This window comes from Rhagoletis zephyria, unplaced genomic scaffold (genome assembly GCF_001687245.7).
Source record: "Rhagoletis zephyria isolate East Lansing unplaced genomic scaffold, Rhagoletis_zephyria_1.1 Rzeph_scaffold_00017, whole genome shotgun sequence".
NCBI classification, from domain to species: Eukaryota; Metazoa; Arthropoda; class Insecta; order Diptera; family Tephritidae; genus Rhagoletis; species Rhagoletis zephyria.
In genome coordinates this window covers 386,161-412,487 of record NW_016157101.1, presented here as the reverse complement: position 1 = coordinate 412,487, position 26,327 = coordinate 386,161, and the positions used below count along the sequence as shown (strand labels likewise).

General features: G+C 33.9%; 4 protein-coding genes across 4 annotated transcripts; 1 reads left to right on the top strand and 3 right to left on the bottom strand.

The window, feature by feature from the left end:
* Positions 1–9: 9 nt before the first annotated feature.
* Positions 10–552, bottom strand: LOC108360891 (pupal cuticle protein Edg-78E-like). Its single transcript, XM_017613356.1, has 2 exons — positions 453–552; positions 10–378 (listed from the first exon to the last, which is right to left on the bottom strand). Exons 1-2 carry the CDS (start codon positions 462–464, stop codon positions 10–12), a joined length of 381 nt encoding a protein of 126 aa, XP_017468845.1. The 5' UTR covers positions 465–552.
* On the top strand, positions 287–24,973 carry LOC108360878 (pupal cuticle protein Edg-78E-like). Its single transcript, XM_017613331.1, has 2 exons — positions 287–391; positions 24,192–24,973. Exon 2 carries the CDS (start codon positions 24,234–24,236, stop codon positions 24,705–24,707), a length of 474 nt encoding a protein of 157 aa, XP_017468820.1. The 5' UTR covers positions 287–391; positions 24,192–24,233; the 3' UTR covers positions 24,708–24,973.
* LOC108360723 (pupal cuticle protein Edg-78E-like) lies at positions 3,348–3,952 on the bottom strand. The gene is made up of 2 exons (XM_017613137.1): positions 3,921–3,952; positions 3,348–3,839 (listed from the first exon to the last, which is right to left on the bottom strand). The coding sequence occupies exons 1-2, from the start codon at positions 3,930–3,932 to the stop codon at positions 3,348–3,350; spliced, it is 504 nt and encodes a 167-aa protein (XP_017468626.1). The 5' UTR covers positions 3,933–3,952.
* On the bottom strand, positions 8,424–9,339 carry LOC108360884 (pupal cuticle protein Edg-78E-like). Its single transcript, XM_017613345.1, has 2 exons — positions 9,220–9,339; positions 8,424–9,089 (listed from the first exon to the last, which is right to left on the bottom strand). The coding sequence occupies exons 1-2, from the start codon at positions 9,229–9,231 to the stop codon at positions 8,649–8,651; spliced, it is 453 nt and encodes a 150-aa protein (XP_017468834.1). The 5' UTR covers positions 9,232–9,339; the 3' UTR covers positions 8,424–8,648.
* Positions 24,974–26,327: the final 1,354 nt, after the last annotated feature.

Below are 26,327 nucleotides of genomic sequence, written 5' to 3'. Positions count from 1 at the left end.
ATTCAACGTTTACCTTCTCTTTTTCAGCTGAATTTTTTCAAATGGATGTGCTTCGATGTAAGCTAATGCTTTAAGGATGTAATCTGGAATTGGTGGTGGCGTTGGCAAATGATCACCCCTGGGCTGGTATCCATTTTCATTGGCTGTATAGGATAATTGTATGGGTTGTCCTTCAGGTGAGATGTATGAATAAGAGCCGGATGCATAGGAACTGCCAACGCCGCTCTCCTCCGCCTGAATCCTATTCGATGTTTCGTATGCATAGTTGTAGCTACCGTCGGGTCGCAAGTCATTATCATACCTTAATATCGACGCTTGAACATCGGCAGGATTGCCATCAGCGTTGGTGAGAGCAAATAAGGTGGTGGCAAGGATGAGCTGCGAGTGAGAGGTAAATTTAGAATATATAGAAGAAATAATATATAGAAAACTGTTTAGTTTTTTAAACTTACTACTTTAAACATTTTCTTTGCGCAGTTATGAATTTTTAAATGCGATTTTGTTCACTTATTTGTGGCTGCTTACGCTATGTATGGCGCTAATTTTGTAACTGATTTGAGATGCGCCTTAAAACATTTTTATATAGTATTTAGCAAAAGTAACCCCCTGGTGTGTATTTTAACCACAAGCTCAAATATTTTGACTGCTGCACCCACCAGCGTTCGAGCGCAAATCATTTATACAACACACATTATAAGCTTCTATTAATAGAAAAATGAAATATCGCCAATCATATGCAAATACTTAATTTTAAGCTTAAACCGATTGATTATTAACAGTTTTTAGGCAAAATTTTTATATAATATAGTCTCACTTAAAGTGCTTATCAGTTCGCCAATTTTAATCTGACCGGGTTTTGTGAACTCTCAAAAGCTCGTTGCTCTACTGTTATTGCAGGTAGGTAGGTAAGATAAACAACAAGAAATACAGTAGTGTAAGATAGTGTATACTAAACTAAATGCAAATATGTACATATGTATATCGGATGATACGCATATAAACAGATAAGTGTCAGATTATTTTAATTAATTTATCAAGTTTAACAACACAGGGCGTCATTGTCTCCGCAGAGCACTCCTAAAATGTCAGGTTATAATCATAAAATATGTAAGAAATTTTTTTAAATAGTACTCTTCAATATACTAAATGCAGAGGTATGTACATTAGACTGCATCACCAAAAAAAGTTGCGGTTTTTGTCGCCGGGATTACAAAATTTATTATATTTTAAGACGTCCCCCAAAATATTTCGGAAAAATATTAAGATTTAAGCGAGCTGGACCGATTTGAAAAATGGAAAAATGAAGTTTTTTATTAATAAAAATAGTTTCTTAAAGAACTTTTTGAAAAAAGTCCCCTCCGATGACAAATTAGATTAAGCTTAAAAAACCTGCATAAAAATATTTAAACATTTTTTCAACGGAATCGTAAGAATAAGATTTTTGATGCTGTTTTTTTTACTTTTTTCAAAGATTGGTTTACGAAAAACTTGAATAACTGGGCCAAAAATGTTCTGATTTAGACTTATGGGATCTCAGTAGAAAGGTATTTTCACACTGTTTTTATTTCTGGCCAAAAAAACGTCATTCGTGTCCCATCTTGTTTTTTCGAATACCAACACATCTTAATTCAACTTTGAATGACGTTCGTTCATCCTACCTTTCTCTTCCATCCTTTGAATGAGTTTATTAGCAAAGAAATAAAAAGGGTGTAAAAGTACCTTTCCAATGACACCTCTTAAGTCTAAATCGGAAGAGTTTAGGTTCAGTTATTCAAGTTTTTCTTATACCAATATTTGAAAAAAGTTAAAAAACAACATCAAAAATCCCATCATTACGATTCCGTTCAAAATTTTTTTTTATTTTTTTTTTTAATATTTTTATACAAATATTTTAAGCTTAAACCGTTTTGTCATTTGAGGGGATTTTTTCAAAAAGCTCTTTAAGAAACTATTTTTATTCATAAAAAACTCCATTTTTGGAAGTATTTTCAAATCGGTCCAGCTCACTTAAATCTTAATATTTTTCCGAACTATTTGGGTGGACGTCTTAAAATATAATAGATTTTATAATTCCAATGGAAAAATAGTACCGATTTTTTTTGTATGGGGAGTGATGCAGTCTAATTTACATAGGTATTTTTAAGTTGTACATGCCAGATGTGTAGCTTTCGCATTGAATATTTATTTTCTTGTTGCATTTACATATTAATTATGATTTTTTAATTAGCAGCATTGTATTAACTATTTGCTATTGTTGAGAATGTCGTTGAACATTTGAAATAATCAATATTTTGCGCCAAATACTAGTAAAACGGCGTAAACAAAAATTATGATGACCAACTTATATGCTATATGAAAAGAAAAAACATACATTTGCACTTAGTTTAGATTCACTAGTGAAAAAGTGAAATGATAGGTATGCAACTTACGACTATATAATGGGTTTCTCTCCGATCTAGCATTATTATTCACCTCTACTAGGCTGCTGTTGGGAATTAGGTCGATGGCGCACAGTGTACGATTTGGGAGAGTCGATGGCCAAAATCGTAGAACTCTCGATAGAAATAAGATGACAAACGAAAAAAAATTGGGTTTGAAAGCTAACATAATTGCCATTGAGGTTGTTCACGCACGCCTGGTTATCAGCTTATGTGGTTATTTAGTTAAATATAACTCACTTTACTCAGTTTACAACAATAAAATACTCTACACAATAATAATTTTTAACCAGATAACCTGATAACCAGGAAAGCGTGAATAACCTCATTATAAATAACAATATCCAACCACCCAAAACTTAGGTTGAAAAATGAATTCTTGAAAGAAAAAAAAAATGGCTACCTCTAAAAAAAAAGATTTGTTTGCCGTTTTATGGACTTTTCTTGCAGATTTTCATCGGGGGACATCAAAATTACTGTCAAAATTAGACTAAAGAGTAGTAAACATTTTTATTTTGTAATTGAAAATTGTGTAGTGCGTTTTGGAATATTATTCCACGGTTATTTTACATCACAAATAATGCAATTGCATTACAGCGCGATTCCAGACGGTTCGCACTTCTTCACTGCAAGGAGCCTAAAAGCATAAACAGACGTCAGCGTTGATCCGGATCAATTCGGGAATTAACTGCAGTTGATCCGGATTAACCAATTTTAAAACTATAAAAACTCTCCTCATCTATAGAAAAATACCCTTCCAATGGTGTTCTTGGAATTGAAATCGGTTCGATACAATCGCTAAATTAATATATAGATTTGAACAGAAAAGATTTATGTACAATATTAATGCTGAGTGAATAATTTTGCATTTAATCGTAAGGACTTTTATTCGAGTTACATAGATTGCATTCAAAAGTGTCTATGTTTCGCTGGATAACGGAAGCTATTCACTTGATGACTAGGGGCGGCAACATGATGAAATTGTTGGTGACGAAGTTGCTGTTGTGGCCGAGATTGCTGTTGGGCTTGCTGCTGACGTCGATGTGCGGCATTCTCATCGTATGGGTGCGCACGAATATATTCCAATGACTTGAGGATCTGTGGTGGAATTGGTGGTGGAGTTGGCAAGTGATTGCCTTGCGGTTGGAATCCATTCTCATCGGCCAAATACGAAAGCTGAATCAGTTCACCTTCTGGCGAGTAATAAGAGAAACCACCGCTAGCATGATGACCACCATAGCCCTCCTCTTGAGCGCTTATGCCATTCGAGGTTGAGTAATCCAATTTATAGCTGCCATCTTGACTTAGTTGGTTGTTGTGTTTGAGCGTTTCTGCATGAGCGCTTTGAGGATGCACCGCATGAGCGACGCAGGCCAATGAAGCGATGGTGGCAAAAAGGATCTGGGAAATTTGAGGAAAATACAATAAGTAACTTATTTTGAGCGAGTTCTTGTGTTGTACAATTGATTGATATTTACTTACGAATTTGTTCATTTTAAAGCTGTTTGATTGTATTTTTTGGGCAACTCTTCGGGGCGGAGTTGTTTGCTGTCGAAGACACTGGATTGATTTGATGTTGATTAGCTAAATCTGCACTAGTTTTATACGAGAGATCATTTGTCAACTGAAAGTCTGATTTAAAACGCTGTCAAGTTCGGCCTTTGTTATGTAGATACATCAGCGGTTAGAGGCTTCACTCACATTCACCAATTTTGGCTTAGAGGTTTGGTACTCAAAACTTGGCTTTCAATTAGACAATTGACCCGCATCTATGCGGCCAAATAATCAGCGAATTTGGATGTCAATAAAGGAAATTAACAAATGAAAGAAACTTAAAACTAATTAAAATAAGCAACGAGTGGCTAGCTTCCTTTGTTCGGTGTTATTAGTTTTGGTTTTTTATGAAAAGACATACACTTTGCTACAAAAGTGTTCACACAGCGACGCTGTTAAATTTATTTTCAATTGAATTTGCTGCGGAATGTATTCAAGTATGTAGGTATGTTAAGTTCCAGTTCTGGGTTATAAATTTTAATTAAATTAGCCCCTTCAATATGAAGAAAAATTTATCTTCCTTATATAGTCTTTAATTTCAAATCAATACTAATTTGTCATACTGTATTCAACACAAACGGAAGAAATTGATTTACATAAGTCTTGGAAATGTGGCAACTCTCTAATAAAATGCTTTCAAAATAATTTGGTGTAAATAAAGCTTACTTAAAACCTCTCTCGTTTGACACACATACTGAAATATATAATTTATCAATTAAAGCGATTTTGAATTTCTAAACAGGTGGTAACCCTTCATAAAAATATTTTCGAAATAAAGCTTTCTCAAACCTCTCTCGCTTAATGCACGCAGTAAAAAATTTTATTTAACTTGTTAATTAATTTTGTCTTGAACTCCTGAATAGGTAGGTGGCAGCCCTCTTCGCAAATGTTTTCAGAATAAAGTTTCTTTAACCTCTCTCGTTTGATATTCGTATTAATATATTTGATTTAAGTGGTTAATTAAATTGATTTATACTGAATAGGTGGCAACTCGCTTCAAAACTATTTTCAAAATAAATCGTTTTTGAGTACCGTTAGTTTAACACCCACATGCTACAAAATTGTATTTAACGTATTAAATGATTGATTTTAACCTTTGAAAAAGGTGGCCGCTCTCTTCAAAAAGTATTCCATATGCTTGTACAGATTTTAAACTATCTGTGTGCCGTGTGTTTTATATGGGAAAAACAACTTTTTTTTTAAATAAATGATTGGGTATTATTATTGGAAATCTCCTGAAGAGAAGCAAAGTTTTCCGATCGAAAAATATTTATTTTTAAGAATTCCATACCATTTCTACGAAAAGTGGGGTTTTACCATACAAAATACATGGAAAATGTTGATTGTTATGAGCGACCTCTAAATATTTTTTATTCCAAAATAAAAAAATAGGTGTACATTTTTTTCGTATAGAATCATCCTAGGGGTGAGAGCATTAAAATTCCAACTTTACTTATTTTGGACTACCCTAATGTACATAATAAATTTTTATTATTAATAATCTTACGCTTGACTACATACATATGTATATATATAGTAGATTTACCAAAATCTTCATTATTATAATCATGGATTTATAAAATTGTGTGTGAAAACTTGCACACATACATGCATGCATATGTATGTACCGCTCACATAACAAGAGTCATCGCCTTGCTGAACACCATCGCCGAAGGTGTGGTTGCGTTTCTTTCTTACCGCTATTTTCGCATTTTAAATTATTCATAAACAAATGTCAAATAATTCGACTTCATAAATAGCAAAATGATTTGTAGGTGTTCAAAATCACTAGCTAAAATAAAGGGTGTCTCAAAAATTTTGCTTACGTTTTAGAAATGGATATTTGCGAACAGATAACTTGTTTCCTTTCAAATGCGAATTTAGATCTACTGGATGCTATGTCAATGGATCGAGTAATAAAATTACAGTAGCCACCTGGGATTCGGCCCGTTGTGGTACCCCGTCAAGCACCCTTCTGTACAAATCATAATGTGGAGTAATCGTCATATCTTTATGACCGCCAAATCGCTCAGCTTTCCAATGGCCTGCTCCTTTTCAGTGCTGGACATTAGCAAAGTGGTTGCCTTACTAATTCTTCCTCGCAGCCGAAGAGATTTCTCCTCTGCTCAACATAAGCAGCTCCCTCGATCTTTTCACATACCGTTCCGGCCACGTAAGCATTACCGTGTTGCAGGTTTCTAGCTTTCGCCTGCTTCGGAGTAGAAGAATAGCTGCATATTGAACTTGCTTGACGGCGAAGTGGAAGGGAAGTGCCTTTTCTTGCAACCTCATCAGCCATCTCATTGTCGGGTATAAGTGCGGCTCGGCACAGATACCAGGTGAAGAGTGACCTGCTCTGCCGTCCAGTTAAGTTATCTGCAGCAACTCACTAAGGTTTCCAAGTTGCTAATAACTTTTACAAAAAAAATTGTAGGCCAAAATATAAAATAAAAATTGGCGAAAAAATCATAATTTTTAACTGGTATTACCAATCGCGAGAAAAGAAAGAGAATCCAAACCTTTTCAAAAAAAAGTTAATAGCTATGACTTCGTAAATAATTCGAATTTCGAAAAAAATTTCGAATTTATATTTCTTTATCATTGTGAACCAGAAAAAATATATTCCACTAAAAAGCTGGACCTTCAAAAAAAAAATACTGGTAAACTTTAATGATTTTGACTCAAATGTTTTCCCTCATTTGTTAATCATGAGTGCGCAGGCAATTATTGTTTCGAAAAAATTCAGCAGTACTAATATAAATCTAACCTCGGTCAACCGGCGGGGCATTAGGTCTAAAATCAAGGCTAATAGAGTGATGTCTGGGGAGTTGCCATATGGTATGACACAAAAATAGTTCTGAGTAGCTCTCCAATAGTTCTAGAGTTATTGAAAAGGAAAAAAAGTTCTGGACATTTTGACAAAAAAAATTGCTTTAAAAATTGTGTATGCCAGATTCTCGCAGCATACGACATGTAGCAAAAAGACAAATTAAAAATTTTTCGTAGTAGCTTTTCAATAGTTCTAGAGTTCCTGAATAGGGAAAAAAGTTCTGAAAAATTACGCCGAAAAAAAAAATCAAAAAAGTCTAAAAAATTTAATGTTAAAAAAAAAATTATAATTTGTAAGCAAAAACAAAAACAACTTCAATTCTCATATACAAATTTAAGAGTCAATTTCTTCTTCAGTTCTGCAAAATTACGCAGAAAAAAACATTTTTTTTTTCAAAGTCGAAAAAGTAAGTAAGGAAACTTTAACTGTTCTGAGTAGCGTTTCAAAAGTTCTAGAGTTCCTGAGAAGGAAAACATAGTTCTGCAAAATTATGCCGAACATTTTTTTTTTATAAATCCACAACAATAAAGTTTAGACGGTTGCCATGGTATCAAGCGTAATTTTGAAGAACTTTCTTTTTCCTTCTCAGAAACTCTAGAACTATTGAAGAGCTACTCAGAACAGCTTTAATTTTTATTTTTATTTTTTCAAAAATTTAACTCTTTCTTTCTTTCGACTATTTCGAAAAAAATGTTTTTTTCTGCGTAATTTTGTAGAACTCTCTTTTTCCTTCTAAGGACGTCTAGACTTATTGAAGAGCTACACAGAATTTTTATCTTTTTCAAACATTACACTTTTTCGACTTTTTAGAAAAAATTTTTTTTCGGCTAAATTTTGCAGAACTTTTTTTTTTCCTTTTCAAGAACTCTAGAACTACTGGAAAGGTACTCAGACAGATTTTTTTTGGCTTTTTGCGTCATATCGTATGCCAACTTCACAGACATAATAAAGTGGCTTAACCGAATGATCCTCTATTCGATTGTGTCGTAAGCATTCGTTATTTGGTTGCAGAAACGGCCATACTGTACCATTAAATTAAAAAAGTTGACTTGTCTCTCGCTCGGTGGATTAAAATGCGGCTTTAGAGTCGCTTCTAAGATCGAGCAACAGCAGCGTCTAAAAAGTCATATTTTATCTATAAGGAATCTTCATACAGGTATTCTTGAAAAGATACGTGGGTTGGAAATAGTATGTGGGCTTTCTGAGTCTGTAACCATGGAGATCGCCCTTGCCTGAAAGTTCTTGGGAAAATCCCAGATCTTTAAGACTGGACAAACCGTCGCTCATCTCTTAATCCCAGATATGGAAGGGAGTACACAGATGGTTCAATAATGGACCAAACTATCAATTCCAATGAGTAGATTACCCGCGGTGTTCCAGACTGAAGTAATAGCAAACTTAACCCACGCCAAATTAAACCTTTTTGCACTTAATTTCACGCAGCCAAGCGTGTTCTCCAATAGGCTGTTAAAATTCCAGCTTGTCAAAGTCTGCTTTGGTACCATTAGTTTGGCAGCGAGAAATATAAAAATCCCATTCGATCATTGTCTCAGCAAAAAAACTAACTTATAGATGTCTCGAAAGGGTTTATCCTTTCTGCTTACCAACAACGAATAAAGATTAAGAAATTTAAAACATTACTTGGATTTACTTGAGGAAAACTTATCTACGTTTATAAAGTTTTCGCTTAAAGTTATACATAGTTACAACAGGCGCTTTTTTTCAAAAATCATCAACACAAAAAAAAAACCGTTGGTCATTAAAACGCGACGAACAGCAAGTGATATCTTTCATAGATCCACATTTCAACTTATTCGCCAATTGACTTAGAACTTCTTATTAAACTGAAAGGAAGGTTGAGCCTGTCCGCTAGCACCTTTGCGATCCTCCTGCTGGGGATGCGTGCGAATGTATTCAAGTGACTTTAGAATAGCCTCTGGAATTGGTGGTGGCGTTGGTAAGTGTTCGCCAGCCGGATGGAAGCCATTCTCATCGGCAGTATAGCTCAGTTGAATGAGTTGTCCATCTGGCGCATAATAGGCGGCCGAGCCACTTGCATAATAACCGCCAACACCCGATTCGCCAGCAGCAATGCCATTCGACGTTTCATACTGATACTGATAGCTGCCATCCTCTTTCACTTCGCTCTTGAAATTACGCGTCTCTGCAGCGGCATCATATTGATCAGGACGCGCTTCTACGAAATTGTGGCAGCTGCAAAGTACAATGGCAAAGATGAGTGCGATTGCGAGTGGTGATGTGGTGGTCTGCAAATAATTGAGAGATGGCATTGTGTTTTATCCTTGAGAAAAATGAAAGTACCTATGTGTGTGTGTGGGTGTGTGTGGGTGTGTGTGGGTGTGTGGGTGTGTGTGTGGAACACTGGCTGTCACTTACTGTTTTATACATTGCGTTGTTGTTGTCCGGTGTTATTTGTTGCTGAATTGAATGCTTCTTTCTGCCTCGAGTGAGCACACGTGAATGCGTAAGTGTCCAAGTGTCCACTGATGCTTTTATAGTAGCGAATAGTTGACATCTGCTGCTTCATTTTGTAGTAATCCAGTGAGTAATGTAGTGAACCTGCCGGTACCTTTCAGGAGAAGAAATACGAGAATTGCCAAAAGTTGAATAAAATAAAATTAAAGCAAAAAAAAAAAAAAAATTGCACAGTGCCTTCCATTGTGGCTCATTTTAATTTCCTAAATTGCCTAAAATTTACATATTGGTGCTTCTTTTTTAATCTTCTTTATTGCTTATTTGCGAGTTAAAAATTGGTGAAATATTTTATATTTTTTTAGCTTAATTCAGTTAGTTTTCGAAGTTTATTTATTTTTTTGTTTAACAAGTGACACCTTCTCAATGTTGAGCTTTTAATTTGAACTCATAAAAAAGTGGTTCCTAAGCATAAATGTCGTGCGTGCAGCGAGCATCCCTTTAGGAAAAACTGACTATTTCAACCTTGCGCGAGCAGCTTTCTGGAAAAGAGGTGGTAAGTATGTATTTGGATCTATCTATTTTAATTCTTCAATCTCTTGCTTCCACAAAATATAAGACCGAATATATGTTTTTGGTGCACAAGTACTAATACGTATTGAAAATATCCTCTTAAAATTTTATCCTTTAATACCCCTGAAAATCTCCAATATTTGTTTTTGAAAAAATTATTATTTTTTTTCATTTGCCTTAAAAAAATTCTGACGTCAGAGAGAAAAACTAAAAACCCAGTTTTACTATATTTTATGCCTAGTAACGTACAATGGCGGTCAAAAATGATTTAATTTGGTTTCGTTTTTAATATTTTCATGCTAAGATATTGATATTTGATATTTCTTTATAAAAATATGGCTTATTCTTTAACAAAAACTGTATAAATCACACTTTTAAACTTTATACAGAATTTAGAAAAATTCTACAAATTTTTATATAAACTTCGAGCTTTTTCACCAGAATTTTAACAAACTTATAAAATTATAGTAAAAGGAGGGCAAGTTTTGAGTGGCTAAAAAGTCGCATTAATTTTTAATACTTTTTTTTTTTTGTTGACGGCGCACAGTGTTTCGACTATATGGGGGCAGGGCGTCTTGCACATTTTTCCATACAACCATGCATTTCTTGTGGAAGAATATGCGCAAGACCGTTTGTGAAAAAAAATAAAAAAAGTCAACGCCAGTTTTCCTATATTTCGTTTTTTATATGAAAAACCGCAAAAGCCGTCAGCAAAAAAAAAAAAAAAATTATCAAAAATCAATGCGATTTTTTAAGCGCTCAAACTTTACTAAAATTTAATAAGCCTGTTAACTGCATACCCGAAAAAATTTCTAAAAATTCTGGTAAAAAAGCTCGAAATTTAGATAAAAATTTGTGGAATTTTTCTAAATTCAGTATGAAGTTTACAAAAAAATATTAAAAAAATGTAGCTTTAAAAGCATTGTAAATATTAAAAACGAAACACCATTCATTCATTTTTGACCGCCACTGTAAATATACTGATTGTTTCGGGTTTTTTGAATTATTTTGTTTTATATTTTTTCGATGATATTTAATATTTTTTTAATGGTTTTCTTTTTTCCAGTAAGAATAATTACGATGCTTGGATTTAAAGTTTTTCGATAATTTTGTACCGTTATTTCAATTTTATTATTTTTCTAGTAACCTAAAAAAAAAAATCCGGAGCATTTTATGACGGTTCCCATTAGCAGCCATACGCAGCGTTAGTTTGTCAAAGGGCGTTTCTACATTTTAGATGCCTAACCTCGGCAGTACTTACAGTTGACCTGCTAATTGATTAAAATTAAATTTAACAAAGGGTTTAGTTATAAATATTTTTGAGCTAACTACACACATACATACGAGCAAAAGTTGCGTCGTTAGAGATTGCCGGCGGCACATTGCTTATTGAAATAAGGTGGGAAGGTGTGTACGAATGGCAAGTAATTTGTCTTCGCAGGGGAAAAATTATCTTACAATAAAATACATACATTTTTTATTTCTTTTAAAAGGTCAACTTATTAAAAACTAAAAATAAAAAAGTCCCAGTTTGGGCTAATTGATTTTTTTATACTCGTCGCACGAATCCGTAAAATATACAATTTTTCATTTATGCATTAAAACAAATATCTAAGTATGTGTATATTGGGGAGCCTTGCAAAAAATAGTTGCGGTTTTTCCACCGAAATTTATATTTTAAGGTTTCCGCTGAAATATTTCGGAAAAATTCTAAAATTTATGTTAGCTGGATCGATTTTAAAATACCCACAAAATCTCATTATTTTGTTACCCATGCTAAAATTTTAATGTAACCCTTTTAAAATCATCTGAGGTTATTTTTTAGAAAAATTACTTTGGAAACTAATAAAAATCTGAATTTGTGAGGTATTTCAAAATTGGTTTAGTTCAAGTAAATCTTAATATTTTAGCGAAATATTTTGGCGGTAGGCTTAAGAGGCAATTCTGGCTAAGATAGATGAAAATGTTTTGTAAGAAAATTGAAAGATTATATTGCCTTAGGTTGAAAGATTTGGTTTATTCTGGCACGAAAGTCTTACAAAAAAAAGCTCCACTGGCAATTCGCATGGTGAAAAGCCGAGTGAACAAAGCTTGGCATTCGAGAGATCCGAGATTGGGTCTGCGGGCAGCCAAATTGTTTTTTCAATAAATTTTTTTCTTTTTTAATTAAATTAAATTTAAATTTTTAGATTTTATAGTTAAAAAAAAATATGAATATCTGTTTTTTCAGTGACCATTTGATTCTGATTAAATAATCTTTTATTACACTAATATATAAACATGCCGACATTAAAAACGATTGTTTGAAAAATATGTTTTTATTTATTTTATTTTATTTTTTCAATTTAATGTTTAGATTTTATTCGTTTAAAAATATTTTTTTAAATTAAATTTAATTTTTATAAACTTTTGTTTCTTTCTTCTTTTTGGAAAAACATTTTTTGTTACTTTTTTATAAAATTTTTAGAGTTTATTGTTTGTTGTTTTTGTTAATTTCATTTAATTTTTAGGAACTTATTTAAGTTTTTCGTTTTTTGATTTATTTCTTTTTCTTTTAGTTTTTAAATTATATTATTTTAAAAACAAAAATATTTTTTGTCAAGTTCTTTAATTTTTAGGAATTTATTTCATTTTTCAATTATAGAATTGACAGTTGTCTTACGTTAGACTTTTGTATTTTGAAAGACTGTGTTGAGCTGAAAGACAGTTGTCAGAATAGCCCTGTTAAAATATAATAAATTGCGTAGTTCCAATGGTACAGGTACCGTTTTTTTAGTGTGCGAAGTGATGCACCCTAATGTACATAATATGCAGGTGATTTTAAAAATTTCATTTAAGGTTATACATATAGGATTTTTTACTAACTATTTATTATTTTCAATGCGAAAGATCTAACAAAGTAACTATACAAATTTTTCTCAAATTTTTATTTTATTTATTTTTTTTTAAGTCAAGCCTTCCACTAGAGAGTAATATTTATTGCACTAATCAACACTTCATACGATATGTCTAACTTAATTAAATTTGTCTTAAATTTAAAAATGATTTCAAAAGCTTAGGCCTCTAGCAAGAACAAAGGCTGCGTTAACACGCATCTACTTGTACCTTGTACAATAAAAAAAAACACACACAAACACATGAATTCATTTCAAAAGAAATCGAAAGTGATGTGTGTTTCTAAGTATTTATTATCTTAGTTTTTCTTTCTTCGCTTGCCATAGAGTGTAAAATATTAGCGATAGCAACAACTTCAACCGCCAAAGTCAAAGCATAACCGAATGGCCAATTTATGACAGAAATGAACAAATTGACACAAATGGAGCATCAATGATGGCAACACAAGCAGATGTCAAAGCAACAGCTGAAGAGACGATTGTTAAATGGCCTAAAAAGATGNAAAAAAAAAAAAAAAAAAAAAAAAAAAAAAAAAAAAAAAAAAAAAAAAAAAAAATTAACTAATTAGAGAGTGGCGCTTTTTGACGTTGGATATTCTGAAAAATGTAATCAATTATGCCAAAAATAACTTGGCGTCTTTTATTCATTCATCACTGTTAAGCATTTAACAAATTTAAATAATTACATAGATTTGCATAAATTGTTAATAAATAGCAGTAGATTAAATGAAAAGAAAGACAAAGTGACCAACTAAAATACCGATTAAGTGTTTGAGCGATGGAGCTATTATTAGTTACACATAATGCTTAAGTTTTGTATGTGTGTAAGATTTATGAGCTTACAATTAGGAGGCATACACTCATCTACATGCATACATACATACATATGTACATAAGTTTGTACATTCATATGTACTTCCTCACGGTGAATGGACGGACGGCCAGAGTGGTCAGGAAGATGACTTTGAATTCACGTTGACCTTGTTAGCCAGCCAAAAAGTAGTTCACTGTACAACTTCATATCACTCGCCTGCTTGCTCTCTTGGCTGTCACAAAAAATGCACACTAAGCGAGATTAATGCATCTCATTGAATTTAGGTCAGGTTTGCCGAAAGCGAAATTGCACCAAAAAATGGAAAAATTAAAAAAAAAAAAACAAACAGAGATGAATCAATTGTAGTGGAGTAGCAAAAGATGTGCCAGGAAAACAGGAAATACGTAACCGGCTATGGATACGTGCATGTCACAGCTTTGTGTGAGACGGAGAGAAAGAGAAAACGAGGAAACGAAGGCAAAAAAAGGAACCTGTACACCACGTATGCGCGTGGCAAGTGCAATATCCAGTTGTGGCATGCAGCATCACACTATGCCAGTAACCCAACGCACACGTACAAACATACTTTGCTTGCAGCGTTTTATGAGACGGATCGATGAGTTTTATCATTTCCTTTTTCGTGTCGTTGTTACCAAGTAGATGTACTGCTACTCGAACATTAGACCGTATCACAGATTTTGTTTTGAGCAAGTAAAAAAATATATATATAAAAATATCTTATTTATAACAAAAGAGTTGTGATACAAACCTGGTTTGGCTATTTTTACAGGGTGCCCAAAATAAATGTTTTTTTTTTATATAATTGAAATACATACATACTCTTATAGTGAGTAGGCGTTAAAATAAATAAATAAATAAATAAAAAAAATCTAGTTGAATATTTTGTTCGTATATTTTGTTACATACACCGTGATCTGATCTAATGTATATACATACATACATATGCATATTGAAGGTGTGTGCACCCTTTTGTATATGGATAAGTGGGAACAATTGCATAAATTTACAAAGCATATGTGCCAGCTCTTAAGTGTCTGTCAGTGTGGTCGCTTTGAGCCAACTCGAAGTACTAACTGTACATACATACGTATGTATATAGTTTGAGCTCACCTGCCGAAAAAGCAAGTTAAGCGCTATAGCAAACAATAGCACGTCCGTGAGCATGAGAATGGTGCTTGTGTGCTTATATAATATACATACATATACATTACATACAAAGAAACTGTTTAGTTCTTAAATGGCATTTGCTACTAAAGTATACATAACAAAGGTCTTGAGGTGCAAAAGAGTATTTATTTTCCAGAGACCGCCTGCTACTCGATATGTCCTTGCCTTACGATATAAAAGCTGCTATTAGAGGAGGCATCCGTACTTAGTTCAGCAGGAATAAAATTACAAATTCAGTGCTGTTTCATCGTAAATAGGATGTTCTTCAAACATATCCTTTTTAAAATTTTTGGATAGGTTTCCATATCGGCGCACATTTGACAAAATAACTTCTCTCGAGTGAGGTAATTTTCTCTTCAAAGCAGTAATTCATTAAGTTCCGTTATGTTATGTAAGATTAATACACGAAGAACGAAGAAAAAGATGAATTGGTATGTTGATAAAGAAAAGGATAAAGAAAAAGATGAAGAGGTGGTAAAATGAAATACTCAATATCAAGACAAAGGTGAAGGGGAGGAAAAGATAAAGATGAAGATAAGGATAAAAATAAACATATCGATAAAGGTGAGGATAAATAGAAAGATAAGCAAAAAGATAAAGCTTGATCTTGATCTTGACAAAGATAAAGTTATGTTATGTTGCTCACTTTAGCTCACCTTAGGAGGGGGTTGTGTATTTTTCCGGGTTTTTCGAAATTGGTTTTCGAGAAATCCCCGGTTTTTTACGAGATTTATACTGGACAATTAAAATTTATTTGTGGGCACTTTGGGTTCTTTTTTGGGTACTATTCGCTATATTCCCCCAATTAAGTATTCCGCATTTCTGAATTTTTTCGTGAGCGTCTGGAATTCGTTCAAGGGTTTTGCGGGAGTTTCGAGATTTTTTGGGATAATGGCGGAAGAAAACAGGGACTGAGTCGAGATTACAACTGCATTTAACGTCTAGCATTTTTACAAGGTTATTTTTTGGATTTCGCGGGACTTGGCGCAGTTTTGGAATTATTTCCGAATTTTCGGGATTAATTCTGGATTTTATGTTTCAATTATCTACGCAGTCCGAAATACACTCAGTTATCTACACATCCTTGAATTTTCGAACAGTTGGCAGTTCTGCAAAAAATCTATTTTTTTTTTGATTCGCGGTCCCTAAAACTTTCGATGTACATTACTTTATGCTAGAAACTAAAAAGCTACCCGTTAAGTTTTATCTTTACCTTAATAACACATAAACAGACACGGTTGGGAGAAAATAAGGTCACCGAAAAGGTAATTATTTCAGTTATTTGTTCTATATTTTAACAGAATTTAGTTTGATTCATAACTTGTATTGTAATGTGTAAAAGTAGTTCCTTCTAATGCCGAATTTCCATAGGACATTGAAATAATACGTGGAAACGTTATCGTCGCCCGTATGCTAGAAACGTGAAAGTGTAAAAATGAAACATTTTCGGGCATGCGGGTGACGATATTAATGACTGATTTCGGAAACGTAATACCACGACCTTTTTGTAGTTACCCATTTGGTCATTAAAATTTTCGTCATTTAATGGTCAGTGCAAATCTGGTATAAGCAATAAGTTAAAAAATGAAAACTTTTGATAATTTCAATTAACTTTTCAAGGTCAGGATGGTTAATAAACTAATCGTTGTCAGCAGGGCAATAAATCATAGCAATCACATACATATATTGATGTACATATGTACATACATATGTACATAGCGAAAGTTAGCAAAAATTTGCAAAATAGCGAATATACTATAGGAAAAAACGGAGACACATACTTGTGCATGCATATGTACATTAGACTGCATCACTCTACATACATAAAAAAAAATCGGTACTGTGTTTACATTAGAATTATAAAATCTATTCTATTTTAAGACGTCCACCAAAATATTTTGGAGAAATATTAAGATTTGCGTGAGCTGGACCGTTTTGAAAATACCTCCAAAAATGGAGTTTTTATGAATAAAAATAGTTTCTTAAAGTTTTTTTTGAAAAAATCCCCTCAAATGACAAAAAATAAATAAATAAATTTTAAACTAAAATATAATAAATTTTGTAATCCCGGCGAAAAAATCGCAACTTTTTTTGGTGATGCAGTCTAATGTACATATGTTCAAAAGCGAAAATGAAGATATGGTTAAAAAAAATCTTTAAAACTAACCAAACCATGACACCCAAAGATATACATATGTACGTATATTGTCGGAAGGCGTTAAACAGAGCTCATGTAAGAATTATGTAAAACTAATGCAAGGCAAGTCAGTGAGGCAAGGGACTGCACAGACTGAGCGATGATACCACTATTTTTTTGATATACGCATTGAGTGCCCCTAAAAATCAAATTTTCTGATTTTTAACGCATAATATGTAAAAAAAACTCGTGAAATTTATGTAATTGAAAAAATGTCGTATTTCCAAATTTTTAACCGACTTCAAAAAAGGAGGAGGTTTGCAATTCGTCGGAATATTTTTTTATTTTTTTATGTATGTAACCGCATAACTTTGGACAACGTAAACCGATTCCTATAATTCTTTTTTTTTAAAGGAAAGGTGGTACTGTAGAGGTGGTACTAGTTTGGTTTAGATCCGATGATTGGATCACAAAGAAATTAACGGTACTCTTAAATTTTTATATGAGAATTGAAGCCGATTTTGTTGTTTGCTTAAAAATTAATTGTTAAATGTTTTAATTTCAAGTTGTACTTCAGTAAAAAAAATTAAGTAGGGGATTCACAAGGTTTAATAACAGTATTGTTGTCATTAAGTCACAAATTTCAAAATGGTTGTGGTGTTGTTGTGAATCCCTCTAAACGATTTTTTAACCTTTATACAGTTTATGAAATTGTGACAATATGACATCTTAAATGTATACATTTTTGATGGCACAATATAGAGGGATAACATTCGCAAATAATTTATCTCCGTCTGTTTTTGGCACACCCTAATGTATGTTCGTATAGATGCGTAACATAATGACTCGTTGAAGTAAATTTATTTCTTATATTTTTGCTGCTTATTTGTGCTACGGATCATTAATAATAATTATCAGTCAGATATAGTAAATATTCTCTTCTCCGTCGTTGTTGCTTGACGTTTTTCTTCGTTCTTATAACCACTGCCCGAAGACATTGATATAGATGGTGTCAAAGCAAATAGTTAATTCAATTAATTTGCTAAATTAAATTAATGAACACCTATACCAGTATATATGTATTTGTTAAGCGGATTTCTGCAAAAACAGATAACACGATCACCCATTAGTTGGCTGGACCGCGCGAACTTCTCACTTTTTCACTCAGTAGAGGGAGCCGGTCCACTGTATTTCAGGATACTTTGAAAATTATTTCTGGGTTTCCTTATTAGTTAATGCGATCGTTTTTTTATCGCTTTCAAATAAAGCTATTTGCGTTTTTGTGTTCCCTCGATTTGTTCCCTCGACGTCTTTAGTAACAGCAGCGTAAGTAGTTAGCCTTGCTTGCCTTGAGTTGTCTGCACTAGTGACCGGGTTTATGGTTCACACATAAAGGCTAAATTCATATGCTTCACTAGAATAGAGATCAATTTTGCAATACGTATGTATGTGCTATGTGCGGACATTAGGGTGGTCCAAAAGAGTAAAGTCGGGATTTTAATGCTCTGACCCGCCAGGATCCTTCTATACCGAAAAAAATATACCTCTATTTTTTATTTTGAAATCTAGGGGTCGCTCAAAGCGCTCACGTATTTTATATGGGGAAAAAACAAATTTTCATAGAAATGGTATAGAATTCTTGAAAATAAATATTTTTCGATCTCTTCAGGTGACTTTTAATAGTAATACCCAATTATTTAACCATTTTTTATTACTAACGATTTTTTATTGGTCCCCCATTGCATTTTTCGGGGTTTACACGTAAGAAAATGAGTTCTTTCCTTTTGAGGTCAATATCATTTTCTAGGTTCAATGAAAATGCTCGTAACTGTAAGAATACATAGACTAGATGCCACTTGAGTATTGTGCATGCTCAGATTCGTTAAAAACCAAAAATAATTTTTGGTATATGTACTAGATTTGACCCAAATAGGACAAACGATTAAAAAAGGATAATTTAGTAATTTAAATAATCTGAGCCTGCATAATACTTAAATAGCATGTAATCAATGTATTCTTACAGTTTCGAGCGTTTTTATTGATCCTAGAAAATTATATTGACCTTAAAAGGAAATAACTAATTTTCTTACGTGTAATTTTATGGGTAAACCAAGGGATCGGCGATTTAGACGGTTTGCAACTGATCGATGGGCGGTTTTGCAAAAACATCGACGATATGTATATTTAACGACATTTTATGAACAACATTTTAAAGAATTTTGGATTTTGGCTGTTTTTTTTTTAAATAAAAGTCAAAAACTATGGAAAAATATATTTCTACTACAACTTAAAACCAAAAACGGATTGGAAATGGAAAACAATTAAAAAAAGCTTCCCACAAAAAATTATATGCCACTTGGAGGCTACACTACAAATTTGCAAGAGAAAAATTAGTTAAAATTTAAAAAACCTCATCAATTAGGGAGAATAAATTCTTAAATGACGCTTTAACTTCAGTACATATTAGAAAATTTGCTTCACTAGTTACGGCTAAACTCAAAAGGGCCTAATATGTATAATGGAATATAACTACAATTAGGGATGCAAATTTTCAGAGCCAACATCGATACATCGATATTTCGACGTATAATTTTCAGATAATGCATTTATTATTTATGACAATTATTTTAAGATTTGTTCAATTTGTTTTGAAAGATTTTAAGCCCCGAGAGTGAAGGCAGAGCCGATGTTTACATTATGAGAGTAAAAGATGTACTAAAGAAATGTATGGATCGCGTTTTGAAAGTGCTACACGTTCAATATTTATTGACGGTATTGCGATCCGCGATCCAGATTTCAAAATTTTTAGAAATTTTGCGATATGGATCACGATCCATCAATACTGTATACTACACCGTCAATAAATATCGCTATACTTGGATCACGTCAATAAATACTGACCGTGTGACAGAGCCCAAAGAATATAACATAAAGATGTGAACGCAATGGCAATTTTGAACCGAAACTAAAGTCGATGTTTAAAACATCGTTAAAATTGACATCGATATATCGCCAATTTTACGATGTTGAGTAATTTTCAAATATCGATGGTAAACATCGGTTTTTTGGCCGATGTTATCGATGTTTCAGACACATCGATGCATCGTTTGCATCCCTAACTACAATAAAACCAGAAGTGAGATGCTGTTTGTGAGGCGAATCAAATAATGATACTACTTAGCTCACTGCAACAAAAGTACTGAAGCACCAAGAATGATAGACAAGATTGCGCCGATCAGAGAGGATTTTTGAGAATAACTTTTGTGTGACGTCACACTGGTGCAATTGCGAGAGAGGAATGCCAAAACGTGAGCAAGAATGGAAGAAGAAGAAAAAATGTTGCAAAGAAAACGTAAACAAGTTGCACAAGTGTGACGTCATGCAACCAACTATTCTGTCAAATTCGTTAACAGAGGAATAGTGGTCCGAGATCGGCGCAACCTTTGTATTCTCTCAATCGTGCTGAAGCACCATAAAGATCGCGTAGGTATGCAACTTAATAGGGTTTTCGCATGAGGCGATTTTCCAGGCAATTTTAGAGACGATTAGTTGAATCAAAAGTTGGCTGCACCCCAACTTCATTGGAAGCGATTAGTTGAAAGGCCGTTCACACCAGGCGGTTTTTGCTTTCAACTAAGTAAAAGTTGCCTGTAAAATGGCCTCATGCGAACACCGTATAACATTGTGGCTGGTCAAGGGTGAGGGCACCAACACTAAAGCTACATACGGGTACATATTCAGCAACATTCTTTGTTATTTTTTGTTTGTTTGTTTAGTGTTGAATCACTAGAAGGGCATGAATTCATTATCGCGTACATATGCAAATTAGTAAGTGGAGTGGGTTGGAGTATCAATTGCCACGCATCTTGCATTGTTTTACACCGCTATGCGCACCTTGGCACTCGCTGGCTTACATATTACTGACACTAAAAATTTTAAACGCTCAAATTATTAAAATTCCCCCCCAAAAAAAAAATGCTAAAAAACGTTATATTTGACATACTGCAGAGCAAACACTAAACAATTTCGGAATTGCAGATCATCATTAATATCATAAGCGGTAATCTTCTTGCTGTTCAACCAAATAATTACTTGTAGCTCACCATTACCGCTATACAGCTACATACATACTATGTAGCGTATGCATATCAAATGATATTTGTGGTGGTAAAGTTGCTCGCTTATGCTACATATTTTTTTTTTTTAAATGGCTATTAATTTTTGCTTGCAACGATTTTTTATGTAGTTGTTTTTTTTTTTTTTTATGTGTACAACTACTCAACTGGCAACATGCTGAGCAAAGAGAGCAGCTATTTTTGAACTGTAATTGAAATTGATGACTTCGATGAGCTATATACATACATATATGTATATTGGAACATTTAGATATATACCTATATATACACAGGTCCATATACATATACATATACTTATGCATATCAAGTTCAGTTAGCGATTTTCCGCTACTCAATTTTTTCATTTAAAAATCAGTTTCCTCTTCAAAGAGCTGCCAAGCTTTTGATGCCGGTAAAGTTCCACGTACATACATACATACAAACAAACTGTACGTACATACATACTGGTAAGCTTATGGCATTTTGCAAAAGGTATTTTGTAATTATTATTATTTTACCACTATTTTGAATTCGAGTTTGTGAATAGATTTTGACTATTAATTTTTGGTGCAAAGCCATTCACAAACGCTGTTTGCATTCATACATACATATGTACATATGTACATATGTACATAGTTTCTGTAGTCTTTTGCCGTTAAGTATGTAGTTATGTGCTTAGGTACTTTGGTAATTGTGAGTCTTGCAATTAAAATCTTCGTGTATAAATGCGAATACGTTGACAGGTGTTGATTCAAAAACAATTTGAATTTTAAAGCAATCACAACGTGTTAAACGTTAGTAACGTTAGTTCGCCGATATCAATACGTACAAAATAAAAATGTCGAAAATTGTAAGTGTGCTATGCTAAAGGAAAAAAGGATAACAGATACAATAATTTTATAAATAAGTATTCAAAGTGTTTTTAAGAAAAGAGAATTAAGTTAATAAAAAATTTGCACTTTTGTTGAAAATATAAACTACTACATAGAAACCAAAAATAAAGTGAATGAAACAAACTAAATACATAAAATGTTCAGCACGACTTTTGAAAACACCGAAAGAAAGCCTTCCACTGTTTTTTTTTTTTGTTGCAGCAGCCTACACGAGTTGTGTCAAAGTATCGCGAGCCTCTCGAAGCTACTCACGACCTCTTTGTTTGCGTTAGTCTCTGGTTCAGTGGGTGGTGTATTCTCATTCCCAAGACTGTCGGTTCTACATGCTCCAGTTTTTTCGAACTGTTGTTTTAACGATATATTCTTGTTAAAATTGGTGAACCCCCTTTAGGTGTAAACCTTTTTCATTGCTTCATTACAAGTTTACAGTTTTTCAAATTACCTTCTGATACAAATTAGGTACAGGTTTTTCGAAATTTCCAATTTGAACGAAAAACTCAAATTCAAAAGTAGACATGTAGAATATTTTCCCAAATCTATTTAAATAAAACAAGAAATAAACTAGAAATTCAAGCACGCGCTGTTATTTTAAGAACTAAAACTTTCTTTAAAAAATTCTTAGACGCTACTAAATTTGAGGTATCGAATCAAATGTTCAAATAAAAAAAATAAAAATAAAAAACACTGAATTACATTAAAAACAATTGATTTAAATAGTCCATTTTTATAAGGTCACTAGCAAATGCCCGGTGTGCTCTTTGTTATCCGTATTGTAATATTATTTATTTGATCAATTTAATTTAATAAATTTTTTCGAACAGTTGGCAACCCTCCTCAAAAACATTTTTGGCAGTGGCAGTGGTTATACCGCGTGCGCAAGTTCTATGTATGTATGTGTAACGACTCCACCATGGCGGCACCAAGTTCTTTAATGACTATTTTTTTTAAGTACCAAAAGTTTATGTCTAGTTTTCACTTTCAAGCGTTGCTGCCTTATCAGTATATCGACGTTCGTTAAAAAAATTTTCTTGTTTATTAAACAATACGAACACTTTTCCATTTAAATTTATCATACCTAAGCATGTAAATCTATATAATATATTCCTACTTGGACTGGTAAATTGAAGCTATCCTCTGTGATACCATTTAAGGATTAGGAGACTTAAGGAATGGGTTGGTTGTAAAAATACTCTACGTACCCACAATAAAATTCCACATCTATTCCCAAAACCTCATCAGGGGTGAAAAGATGTGTGCCCAAGGTGCTTAAAGCTTGATCTCGCGTTAACTAGACAGAAAAAGAGCAGATGCTGAGCTGATATCACTTCAACCTCTTCCATGCAAATGCTACAGTATAGACTTGAGTTAAAGTTGAGCCTTTACTTTATGGATTCCAATGGGACAAAATCATTTAAGACTCATACCAGCATCGAAAGATGCGCCTTGTTTAGCATTAAGAACTCATTGTGCCGTATTCGATCTGCTCAAGGACAGAAGATCCTAGCCATCCATATGGGTTTCATAGCAAATTACTCTGATGTGCCAATTTTCGGGCATACCATTGAATTATGTTAAATATTGCCCAGTCTGAATCAACATAGGTACATATGCAATGGTCAGTTAAGGCCGGGATGAACTAGCAGTGTCCACCCCACTGCATAATTTAGCTATCTTAAAATAGAGGTCGCAGAAGAGGATACGCATTTTTAAATAACTTCAGCTTGTTATTGCAAATATACATAGATTATATTCGAATTATTAAGAGCTTGTTGTAAAAAACTATAGACATTTTCCCGTTAATTACTCACTGCTTAGGGTGCAATCAGACGGGAAGACTAACACGATTTATTCAATTCCTATCTGCGGGTAAATCTATATTTAAAAAAAAAAATGCTTTAAAATTCTCGGCAGTATTTTTGGCAATAAATTCTTGGAAATTATAAAATTTTCTTACTGCGGTTAAAAAAAGTTTTCATTTTAATTACATGACTCACATTGAAAAAAAACCCATTTATTAAGTCCCTTCTAACAAATAAAAAGTAAACGCATAGTCGATTATAATTTCAAAAGATCGATAAATACTGTTAAAACCAAAAAATGCAGTTTCTGATAATTTAGCTGCAATTCACTTTTTTGAAATGAAAAAGTTAAATTCGAAAAGTATTCTTCATGCTTAGTGTGACTACTCATGCGGTTGAACTAAAAGTTCTTCAGCTTCATCCACTTTCTGAAAGCACTTTTTGGCCACATTAATTAAGAAATTCCATCCATATACAAACTGTACATATCTCTTGCTTATCTCAAACCCCTTTCACCTTTCAGTTCGTGCTCGCCGTTGCGGCTCTCTGTGCTTCATCCATCTGCATGAGTAACGCTTCACCTGCTGTCAGCGAGTTATATGGTGCGCCGCACCGCGTTGTTGGCGGCGGTGGCGGTGGCGGTGGCGCTGGTAGCAGTGCCGATGCTCATGCCGAAATACGCAGCCTCACCAACGACTTGAAGGAAGATGGAAGCTACAATTATCAATTCGAGACCAGCAACGGTATTGCCGCGCAAGAATCTGGAGTAGGCGGTCACTATGCCACTGGCTCATCCCAGTACTATTCACCAGAGGGTCAATTAATCCAACTCACTTATACTGCCGATGAGAATGGTTTCCAACCACAGGGTGCTCATTTGCCCACACCACCACCGATACCAGAGGCTATACTCAAGGCATTGGAATACATTCGCACCCATCCACCACAGGAGGAACAGCAACAGTATGGCTCACAGTATGGACGTGGCAATGTAGCGGCTCCCCAACAACAATATGGTGCACCCTATCGCAAACATTAATAGCGAGAGATAGTTACAAAGATTAATACGCTCACGCTTAAAAGCATAGGATTTTTTACTTGTACTTCTACCTAATATTAATTTCTGATTTTTAAAGTAATTACTTATTGTAAAGATGGAGGCATTTAATGAGAGTTGTAGTTATTCTTTTGACAATATAAAAGCCGGAAGCAGTGTCGGTAAAATGTGATAGAATGGCTTGTTATAGATTTGTGATTATTTCTGATTGATTAAACTCTCATTAATGGAATGTAGAAAGAAAGCAAATAAATAACTCAAAATTTTGTAGTTATTGTAAATAAATTTTTGTATTGAATAATTCGGTCTAATGTGTATTTAATTAGTGTTTACTGCCAGATATGGGAAACAAATACTCAAAATTGATTTTAAAGCAAAGAGACGAGTGGAAAACAGTTATAAAAATAATACTTAGTACAACGATCGGTTACATGGCATTGGATTTAGCTTCGTTTTAATCCTTAATATTTCAAATGAATAACTAACCGTTGAAGAAACTAATACTGGGGTAATCAATGTGCTTTTCGCTTGGAGAGCCGCCTGGTTGACGGATATATGAACGCCGCCACAAGCTTTCATATCTCTCTAAAGCTGATGCCAGATAAAACTTTGTAGCTTTGCGTGACATTTATAACTTTGCCAGCAAAGCGCCAGACGCAAAAGGTATGCCACAATGAACGCCAAGAAAACAATGTTGTACCGCTTTTTTACTCATCAAAGTTGCTGTGGATTTTAATTATTTTGATTTAAAATTATCAGCAATGTAATTAAGTTTTATGTTTCTGCATGAAAACCCGAATTTGGACGAAACAAAATAAATATTAAACCGGCTGGTTGTCAAAGCGCGCAAAAAGATGGGAGTTGGCCATCTTTTCGCTTCGCGCTGCCGCTTCAACGATTTATGTGGCATGCTTTGTGCATTTTCATACAATTCATCTTTTCCGTCAAAGCGAATCTGTCACGTAAAGCGAAGCAAAAGTTTTATGTGGCATCAGCTTTAAGAATTTGAGAACAATCAGTCGCTATTGGCGCTGATCGATCTCCAAATTACAAACAGGATTTCCCCTAGTCACTTGTCAATAGACCGCCTCGTATGTGATCGTGAAGTCGACTACTAGAGGACTTTTAACGGTAATCCTTTGACGATAAGCTTCGTGTAAAACCCTAATTAAGTTCATGTCCCCGTTCCATGTGACAAAACCGTCGCCGCGGAGTGGGGCAGTGCGCCATCCAGCGTAGGGAAAACAGCGCACGCCATAGGGCAGTGTTCTCTCACTTTTTGCTTGGATTGTGGTCGTAAATAACCTGCTTGGGAAGCTGGTGTATAGAGTCCTCCGGTTGATTGCATATGCGGCAGATGTTGCACTGTTAGTAGGGGCTAAGTTTGCTGTTTCGAGTACCTTGTATGATTTAATGCAAAGGCCTTTGAAACCGAATGGACTCGCTTTAAATCCTTTTTTTCTCCACTTACATTCCTTTTAAGGATGAATGATCGGGAGGTAGAAGTTTGAAGGAGGCACCCGTTAACCTCTACGCGGTTAAGTCGAAGCTTGACCGAAGGGTTGGTGGAGGGGTCTATAGCAGCTCTCTATCAAACTTCAT

Bases quoted from the DNA above. Each gene is read 5' to 3' on its own strand.
- LOC108360878 (XM_017613331.1), top strand. From the start codon at position 24,234: ATGAGTAACGCTTCACCTGCTGTCAGCGAGTTATATGGTGCGCCGCAC.